Raw genomic sequence first — 9,574 nt, forward strand, 5'->3', positions numbered from 1 at the left:
TTGCCTGGAGGGTTTTCCAAAAGGGGTTTTGGGACCCCCCCCCCAACACAAACTATGCCTGGAATAAAGAAATCCAGAAAATGACATGAACATAAATACACAGCAGATGAAACCAGAGAGGGTCAGGGAAGACCCCAGGACAGGGAAGGGGGTAGCTGGGGAAGCCCGGGAGCATGTCCTAAGACCTAGGGAGCCTCGACTGATGAATCTGGTGGCATTGCAGCCTCGCTCACATGACTTAGCTCCTCTCCCCCTCCCAACAGACTTTTCCCTGGTCTCGCGGCAACCTAGTGACCAAACAGGCATTTCTTCGTACTTAAGAGAAATGACATGGGCTTCCAAGTAATAGATTTAAAGGACGCCTGATTTTTTTTTATCATTAATTGTAAACGTGCAAAATACCTGCTGGTACTTCACTTTAGAAGGATGTAATAGACAAAAAAAAAAAAAAAAGAGGAAAAAAGAGGCGGCTGATGAATAGATAATAGATCTTTAACCACCAATAAACAGAGAGCAGCGCCAGCAGCCTGGGGGATGTGATCATAATTATGCCGCTGCGTAAGCCAATCGGGACGAGGGGACTCGGCCCTAAAATCAGCCCAAAACAGAGGGCAAGCTCGAAAATGCGGACACGGTCCGGGACCGGAGACGCGATCTGTAGTCCCCAGTTTCCAGTCCTGGGTTTGCGCAGCAACCCGCCCCTGGGACGACAGATGGCAGAATAATAATAGAAAAAAAATAATAATAGCGTCAATAATAACAATGACAACTACCAAAAATAATAACGACAACCGAACGATAATAGTTGAACCATATCCGCTTCTCTTCTGACCTTGCACCCTCCAGTCCAGACAATACAGAAAAAATTGTTTTTAGGAATGAGGTGAGCACCCTCCCAGAGAGAGAAAGCGGGAGCCTGCGGGGCGAGTTGGAAGCCCGCCGCCCCGGCGGGGTCGCCGACTCCCGTCTCAACTTGCAAACGAACGAGCCGGGTCAAGGATCGCGAACGCGGCGACCCTGGGACCTATAGGCTACGCGTGGTTGGAGGACCCCCGCTCCCAGCCCCTAGGCTCCCTCCTCACCTAGGAACCGGCAAGAGTTTTGCTGGGGGTGAGGATTGGTATAACCAAACGGCCCCGTTAGCCCTCGCCGAAACCAACCCCTGCCCGCTTACCCTCGCGGTGCTCGGGGGCGATCCCAGCTCCCCTGACCCGCGGCCGCGGAGGGCAGCAGCGGCGGAGCGCTAGGCGCGAGGAATCTGCGTGTCTGTCTGTACGTCTGTCCTACCTCAGACTCAGCAGGCTCGGGATCCAGGGGCCGCAGCGGAGGCGCCGGCCGGGACTCTGCGGGGACCGGGGTGCCCCGGAGGGAGTGATCGTGGTGGAGGAGGAGGCGGTAGCTGAGGGGGAGGAGGTGGGGAAAGAGGAGGAGGAGGAGGAGGAAGAGGAGGAGGAGGAGGAGGAGGAGGAGGAGGAAGAGAAGAAGCCGAAGGAAGAGGAGGAGGAGAAACTGCAGCGGGCGCCGCGGGAGCAAGTGAGCCAGGAGCGCGGGGCGAAGGCGCGGAGAGGCCGGGCGGCCGGGCGGGCGCAGGAGGCACAGCCGAGGCAGCGGCGCCGACTCCGTTCCACTCTCGGCCCGGATCCAGGCCTCCGGGTTCCCAGGCGCCTGCCTCCCTCTGACGCACTTTAAAGAGTCTCCCCCCTTCCACCTCAGGGCGAGTAATAGCGACCAATCATCAAGCCATTTACCAGGCTTCGGAGGAAGCTGTTTATGTGATCCCCGCACTAATTAGGCTCATGAACTAACAAATCGTTTGCACAACTTGTGAAGAAGCGAACACTTCTATGGATTGTCCTTGGACTTAGGGCGCCCTGCCCGCCTTTTGCAGAGGAGAGAAAACTTTTTTTTGCCTCCCCCGAGAAACTCCCCACCCCCGCCTCTAACTCCGATCCCCCCACGCCATCTCGCCAAAAAAAAAAAAAAAAAAAAAAAATTACCCCAATCCACGCCTGCAAATTCTTCTGGAAGGATTTTTCCCCCTCTCTCCAGGTTGGGCGCTTTTGGTGCAAGATTCTCGGGATCCTCGGCGTTGCCTCTCCCTCCCCCTCCCCCCTCCTTTCCTTTTTCCTTTCCTTTCCTTTCTTTCTTTCCTCCCCCAACCCCCACCCCAAACAAACAAGTCCCCAATTCTCGTCCGTCCTCGCCGCGGGCAGCGGGCGGCGGAGGCAGCGCGCCGCGGTCGCCGGGAGCCGGGAGCCCCGGGCGCCCGCTCCTCGGCGCAGCATGTTCCAGCCGGCACCCAAGCGCTGCTTCACCATCGAGTCGCTGGTGGCCAAGGACAGTCCCCTGCCCGCCTCGCGCTCTGAGGACCCCATCCGTCCCGCGGCACTCAGCTACGCCAACTCCAGCCCCATAAACCCGTTCCTCAACGGCTTCCACTCGGCCGCCGCCGCCGCCGCCGGCAGGGGCGTCTACTCCAACCCGGACTTGGTGTTCGCCGAGGCGGTCTCGCACCCGCCCAACCCCGCCGTGCCCGTGCACCCGGTGCCGCCGCCGCACGCCCTGGCCGCCCACCCCCTGCCCTCCTCGCACTCGCCACACCCCCTCTTCGCCTCGCAGCAGCGGGACCCGTCCACCTTCTACCCCTGGCTCATCCACCGCTACCGATATCTGGGCCACCGCTTCCAAGGTACGTGCCACGTCGCGGGACTGCAGCGCGCCGCATCCCGCACTGCCCTCGGCCTGCTCGGGGTGGGCGCTCGGCGAAGCCTGGCGGAGGTTTCTCCGGCTCGCCGGCCCGCGCGCCTGGTTTGGAAACTGGGCAGCAAGGGGCCGGGCATAGTGTTGGTCCCCAGTCTCCGAAGCTGCGGCCGGTTTGGGGGTTGGCCTGAGGCCGCTTGACCTTTAGGAAGGGGCGCAGACTGAGAAGTTGTGCCCGAGTGCTCTCCAGTCCAGGCAGGCTGGACAGCCTGCCCCGAGTGCCGGCCGCCAAGGAGTCCTGGAGCCCGCGGGGTCCCCAGGCTCCCCGTTTCCTCGGCGATGCCCTCGCCGCCCTGGCTCAGAGGAGCGCGGACAGGGCCCAGCTGCCAGGTTCGCTTTCTACTGCGTGCGACCCTGTTCGCCACTCGATCCTCGCCCCTTCAGCCTAGACCCGCGACTTCTCGGTCTCTGGCCCTCTTCGGGCGGCCAGGGGACCCTCGTGTTCCGGAACAAGGTCTGGGTTGTTTTGTTTTTTTTTCTTTCTGTTTTTTAGAGGCCCGGGGAGGGGCGGGAAGTCGCGCGTGTAGAAACCTCCGGGGTCAGCACTGTCGCCGCGACCGGCTCAATTGGGGCGCCGAGCGGCCGCGGCGGGAAGGCAGGTTCGGTCTGGTTTTTGTTTTTGTTTTTGTGTTTTCCTTTTAAAAGAAATCAACCGGGTCAGGAGACGGGCTGGAGGGGAAGATCTGTTTAGGTGTTTCCTTTCTTGCTATTTTTTTGATTTGTTTGTTTTTTCTGAGTGGGTGTGGGAGGAAAGTTAAAACTCCAGAAAAAGAGGCGAGTAATTAGTTTAGCGATCGGAGCTGGGAAAAGACCTACCTCCTGCGGCAGCTGATCAATACTCAGCGGCTTGTTCATTCATTAACCCTTTGAGTTCCTGCCAGAGTCTAGAATCGGGTAGATGCCCCCCCCCCCCGCCAATAATTTAAAAAACAAATCAAAAACAACCTTACTCTTATTCCTGCACCGGATTTGCCTCCATTCCCGCCTGAACTGTCGGTTTGTTTTTCTTTGTTTGGGTTTTTGGTGAATCGATTTCCCACCCTAATGAGTGAACCCGAAACTCTCCATCTTTGCTCGCAAAGTTTAGGGCTCCCTTTCGTCATTCTCTGCCAGCCACGCTCTTGGTCCCCACATCAGCCCCGGAGTAGCGGGGATCGTCGGGGGCCGCGGACTGTCCCAATCGGTGCCCGCAGCTCGGGAACCCCCGAGTTTCGATCCCTTCGCTCGCGTCTTCTAGTTCTCTCCAGCCGGGCAGCGGGGGAGCCGGGTCCCGGCTTCTGCCGCCGGGGGCACCCGCCGGCGAGATTTCGGTCTAGGCCGGGCTGCAAGGACACGCCCGGCCTCTCCACTTTCCCGGAGGGGAAAAACTTAAATAATTTTAAAGTCCCTGAGAAAACTCTGGATAGCGGCCCGCCGCCTCACCACCCCGGGGTCAGAGTTCCCCGAGAGGTTAGGAAGAAGAAAAAGCCTTTCTTTGGGTCGTGGGCACCAATCCCCGGGCCGGCTCTTCCGCCGCCTCCTCTGCCCCAGGCGCCCGGCGCGGGGTTGGCGAGGCCCGCGGCGCCAGGGCGGCTGCGGAGCCCGCCGAGGTCAGGAGCGTGGGGACCGGCCCCGCCGAGGCGGCTGCTGGGTGGATGCCGCACAGGTACACCCCAGGCGGGCCGGGCCGGGCGGCTGGGCCGATGTCCTCTTCGCACGCCTCCGGAGGGCCGCCGGCCCCTTCGGCGGAGCCGCACCGGCTACGCGAAGGCCCTCAGCACGGTGCTCCGCCAGCCCGGCTCAGGAGAAGCTTGCGGCCCGGGCCAGAACGCCCCCTCTAACGGGACTTCTGCTGTGTCCCCCGCAGGGAACGACACGAGCCCGGAAAGCTTCCTTTTGCACAACGCGCTGGCCCGAAAGCCGAAACGGATCAGAACCGCCTTTTCCCCGTCCCAGCTCCTGAGGCTGGAACACGCCTTCGAGAAAAACCACTACGTGGTGGGCGCTGAGAGGAAGCAGCTGGCGCACAGCCTCAGCCTCACGGAAACTCAGGTGAGTGGCACCCCCCCCCCGCACGGCACGACGACCCCATCCCGAATCTGTGGCCCCCCGCAGCTGGCGCACAAGCGCGGAGCTCGGAGAGGGCCTTCGGCAAAGAGCCGGGGAGCTGGTTCCACGCCCCGGCTCAGGATGTGTAAGTTTCGAAGTGCCCGGCTTCCTCGGGCTCCAGCGAGGCGCTGTAAGAGCCGACCCACCGCAGGCTCTGGGGGCACGCGCTGAGTCGCTCCTTCTGTCCGGCCGGGCATGCCTTGCAGCTCTCTAAGACACCTGTGCACTTTGGTGAGACTTTCGGTGAGAGTCTGGGGACTCGGCTGGGATCCAGGAAGAGGGACACCACCCAGCAGGGTGTCGGGGGTGTATGGGGCTAGAGGCTGGAGAGGGCTGGGAGTGGGGTAAGGGTGAGCTCTGTGCGACTGCAGGCCCGCGCTCACACCGACGGCTCCAGTTACTCCCCTGAGGAGATCGGAGAGTCAAACGGCAGCGGAGGCCGGGCATCTTGGGTGTGTCCCCAAATCAGAGAAACAGCTGCAGAGAGGGGCTACCTCAGAGGACAGACCCTTCCTGCGCAAGAGTCCCGAGGCAGGCCTGGCTCTGGCCTGCCCCAGGGCGGGGAGGGGGCTTAGGGCTACAGTAGGCGCTACTGTACGCGGAGCCTCAGGGCGGGGTCAAAGTTCTCGGCAAACAGTAACATTTTCGGGCCGATTAAGTAGTAACACTTTTTCTGGGAGGCGCAAGGAGGTCGAGGCTTTTGTTTTAGAACGTCCCCCTGGACAAAACCTTGGAGGGCCTGGCGGGTTGGTGCGGGGCCCCGCACAAGGCGCGCCCGGCTGATTTCTCCTGGATAGCCGAGGCGGCGGTGGTCTTTGTCCGCCTCGCTGCCCACGCTGCCTGGAGTCTTTGTGTGCGTGTCAAGCCCCGAGCGCACCGACGCGCGCCTTGGGCGAGCGCCGGGGAGAAATGAACCGTCCTCCCCCTCAATTAGCAAACTCAAAGCAAATTAAACTCAGCCTTGTTCCAGCTCGGCTTTTTCATGGGGCACTTCGGGGGACTGAGGCATTAGGGGAGAACAAGCGGGAACCTGGGCTGGCCGTCTAAAAGGAGGGAGTGGAGCGGACTTCAGGGGCCTGGGATACTGCTATCGGGATGGGACAGGCCCGGGGGCATGGGAGGTGCAGTCACCACCATTTCCCTCACCAGTACTTCACTGCTGGTAGGCTGGGCCGGTGTTACTGTCTAGTCTGGTGGCTGAATGGGGATCCATCACCCAGCTGCCCCAGAGGGCAATGGGGATTGCAGGCGAGTTCGCCTCATTGCTCCCCAGACCTCTAGCAGCCGCTCTGGGGAGGCCAGGCCACCAGCCCCGCCCAGGTGAGAAGAGATGTGACCTGGTGGGAGCTTGGCCCTGGCCTGTCCTGGGGCTGGTCAGGAGGAGGGAAGAGAGGGCTCTCCCTCTCTCCTCCTGTCCTCTTTCTCAGTTGCTCTTACTTCCTCTTTATCCTGAGGTCTTTCAGAAGCTTTCACTTTTGAGCCTCTTTTCCTAGCTGGAAAGGTACAGCTGGGTTGGTCCCCAGGCCTCTGCATCACACTGTCCCCATGGCTTCCTCCGGCAACTCTCCCACCTCCCGCCCAACTCTTGCTCACCTGTAAGAGCCCTGGGCAGGAAAGAGGAAGCTCGGGCAAATCCAACAGCCTACCCAGGGCCCCGGCCTTGCAGAGGAGGTGCTATATTTAGGCAACGCTGCCTGTGGAAACCGGCAGAAAATAGAAAGCACATTGGGCTCTGCAGGAAGCTGCAGCAGCGCGGAATGAGGTCTTTCCTGCACTAGTTAGGTAGAGGGAGTTATGGACGTCTCTTATTTTTTTCTTACTATTTTTGTAGGGGTTCCCCATGCTTTGCAGGACTGTTGCTCTCAGTGGGGTATGGGTGTCCCTTGCAGGGTAAGGCAAGAAGGAGTGCTGTGCACTCTGGGCCGCCTGGCCTGGGGAAAATGCCCTGGGAGGGCCCAGAAGGGCAGGGAGCCAGGCTTCCCACCCACCACGCACTAGGAGCTCTGCTCTCTGAAGGGAAGCCATGGGAGGCCGGCCCTTAGGATATGCAGCTGGGGGACTGGACTCGTGCAGTCTCAGACCGCGGTCTGAGCCGGCTGAAGGAGAAAGAGGCAGGAGGGCGCTATAGAGGAGCTAACGCGCCCGTCTGCCTCTCGCCCCGCAGGTAAAAGTATGGTTTCAGAACCGAAGGACGAAGTTCAAAAGACAGAAGCTGGAAGAAGAAGGCTCAGATTCGCAACAAAAGAAAAAAGGGACGCACCATATTAACCGGTGGAGAATTGCCACCAAGCAGGCGAGTCCCGAGGAAATAGATGTGACCTCAGACGATTGAAAACGCAAACCGAACCCCAGTGAAACGGACAACACGGAGCAAAACAGAGACAGGGAGAGGAGGGGAAGAAGAAGAAAAAACCCTACAAAACAAAAACAAACTGCACACACACATTCACCGAGAAGGGGAGAGGGAGTCAGAGAGAGCAGCGGCGCATCGCAGACTTGGGGCAGCGAGGTCGCAGGGTCCTGATCCGAGGCCGCACCAAGATGGCAGAGGACGGAGGCTCCTTGTTCAACATGCAACCCTTGTCTGAAGAGGCAGCTGAGTGAGTGAGAGACAGAGAGAGAGGGAGAGAGAGAGAGAGAAAGATTGAGAGAGAGAGAAATGTGGCAAAGCCGAAGGCGCTCTGACAAGGGGAGCTGTCAGTCAAACGCCAAACCGGGAGACAAGATGATTGGCAGGTATTCCGTTTATGGCAGTCCGATTTTTTAAAAAATGATGATGATGATAAAAGAAAAAACCCAACCAGGCACAGGACTTTTTATTTTGCACCTCGCAGCGTTTTTCCCCAATCTTTAAAAATAATTAGTAATAACCATCGAAATTCCATATCCAGCCCCATCCCACACCTGTTCAAAAACTTGAATTGCATGTAGCAGTTGTTGGATGAATGGAGTCTAAAGACGGAAAATGAATTGTAATTTTCTTTTCCTTTTAAAGGCAGGTTCTGTGTGCTTTTGATTTTGATTTTTTTTCCAGAAATGTGCAGTCTGTAAACACTTCTTGATATCTTCTGATGTCCAAGTGATTGTGAAAGCTAAATGATGTAGGCTCAGCGATAGGGGTCCTCTTTCAGAGATATGGGGAGCAGGATGGGAGGCTGGGGGTGGCAGGGGAGGGTGCCCACAGGAGGAGTCAGGACTTGTGCTGGAAAAAAACCCCTAAATTAACTATATTTTTTGGACATTCCCTTTCCTAACATCCTGAGGCTTAAAACCACGAAGTAAACTCCTTTTAGTGGTTGGAGATATTGGCTGAGTTCAACCATTCACTGTAAAGGCCATTCCAAACTTTAAATCTTTCTATTGCAAAAACTGAAGGACTGTAGTTAGCAGGGATGGTGTTAAGTGTGGCCACGGACATGGCGGCAAGTTTTCGAGCACTGAGTTTCTATTCCAAGATCATAGACTTACTAAAGAGAGTGACAAATGCTTCCTTAATGTCTTCTATACCAGAATGTAAATATTTTTGTGTTTTGTGTTAATTTGTTAGAATTCTAACACACTATATACTTCCAAGAAGTATGTCAATGTCAATATTTTGTCAATAAAGATTTATCAATATGCCCTCAGAGTAGTCATCTTGGGAAATGGAAGTGAATTTTTTAAAAAATCATTTCTTTATAATTTGAGTGTGGTCTTTCCCCAACTAGGCTCAAGGAACCCAGGCTCTCCACCCACAAAAGGGCCAGACTGATGGATTCTTGGGCATTTTAAAGGGAGATGAAGGTAGAAAGGGGAGAGGATTAGGAAAACTTAAGTCCTTCGGAAAAGGGATGGGAGAAAAGTTTTTCCAACCAGACCTTTGCCCATTGCAAGGCTCACTGAGGGAGTTCAGTTTGAATTTCAGGTTAAAAATGCTTATTTCTCTTAACCTCTAGTTATTTAAAAAAATAATCTGGACATATAGTTATGCATTGAAGAATAGTCCCCCAGGATTGGGGAAAACACTTAGCAGAATCAGAATCTTGGGACTTTTAAACTATGTTTCTAACTTCAAACCCCAAAATACAAGTTTCTCTCATTCTCTCTCATTCTCTCTTTCTCTTCCTTCCCTCCTTCCTTCCTTTCTGCCTTCCTGCCTTCCTTCTTTCTTTCCTCTCTGTCTGGCCCCAATCTGCCGAAGGTGATGAGGCAAACCCAAGGGCCTCAGCAGCCTTATAAGGCAAGCATTCTGAGAAACCTTCAACTCTTCATTTTAACATTAAAGAAAAAGTTGTAACCAGTCTTGGAGGAAACTTAGCTTTTTTCTCCCTCCTTCCCCCTTCTAGGGGTATGAGGTTGTTTTTGCATGCTTCATTTGCTTCTTATCCTGATAGGCTGCATTAATCAGTTTTATTTCCATTGATAGAGAAACCTCGTCTGTTCTGTTCGAGCTACAAAGCGTCCTGTGAGCTTTTGTGCAAGTGCAAATCAGTTTAAGCAATTATCATACCAGGAATATGAAGGGGAAAGAGGAGGCCTGGCCCAGTGGTCTCCTTTAATCTCTTAATCCACGTATCCAGGGGGGCTGCCTGGACATAATTTAGGACAATCTCCCCACCCTTTACACTGTGATAAGGCCAAGTTACAATGCAGGGCAAAAATACAAGCTTTGTTAACATCCTGCCTTGAAAAGTTAAGATTAGACATTCCGTGCACGTGTGAGGACTGTAGGGCACTATGGAAATTT

General features: G+C 56.0%; 1 protein-coding gene and 1 long non-coding RNA gene across 3 annotated transcripts in view; one reads left to right on the plus strand and one right to left on the minus strand.

The window, feature by feature from the left end:
* Positions 1–1,895, minus strand: part of LOC147916903 (uncharacterized) — a 30,411-nt gene extending 28,516 nt beyond the window's left edge. Inside the window, exon 1 of the long non-coding RNA XR_015552518.1 lies at positions 1,288–1,895. This is a non-coding gene — a long non-coding RNA (uncharacterized LOC147916903). The remainder of the gene's footprint in view (positions 1–1,287) is intronic.
* EMX2 (empty spiracles homeobox 2) lies at positions 1,640–8,479 on the plus strand. 2 transcript variants are annotated; one of them, XM_004428116.3, is made up of 3 exons: positions 1,640–2,689; positions 4,607–4,791; positions 7,013–8,479. In XM_004428116.3, the coding sequence occupies exons 1-3, from the start codon at positions 2,284–2,286 to the stop codon at positions 7,178–7,180; spliced, it is 759 nt and encodes a 252-aa protein (XP_004428173.2). In that variant the 5' UTR covers positions 1,640–2,283; the 3' UTR covers positions 7,181–8,479. The 2 variants fall into 2 exon arrangements, with proteins under 2 accessions (XP_004428173.2, XP_004428174.2); XM_004428117.3 differs by lacking the exon at positions 4,607–4,791.
* The last annotated feature ends 1,095 nt before the right edge of the window (positions 8,480–9,574 follow it).

The sequence above is a fragment of the Ceratotherium simum genome, chromosome 6 (genome assembly GCF_057802395.1).
Source record: "Ceratotherium simum simum isolate JZ-2026a chromosome 6, ASM5780239v1, whole genome shotgun sequence".
In the NCBI taxonomy this organism is placed as follows: domain Eukaryota; kingdom Metazoa; phylum Chordata; class Mammalia; order Perissodactyla; family Rhinocerotidae; genus Ceratotherium; species Ceratotherium simum.

Coding starts and splice junctions, on each gene's coding strand:
- EMX2 (XM_004428116.3), top strand. CDS start 2,284: ATGTTCCAGCCGGCACCCAAGCGCTGCTTCACCATCGAGTCGCTGGTG. Junction 2,690..4,606: donor TCTGGGCCACCGCTTCCAAG/GTACGTGCCACG, acceptor TGTCCCCCGCAG/GGAACGACACGAGCCCGGAA. Junction 4,792..7,012: donor TCAGCCTCACGGAAACTCAG/GTGAGTGGCACC, acceptor CTCGCCCCGCAG/GTAAAAGTATGGTTTCAGAA.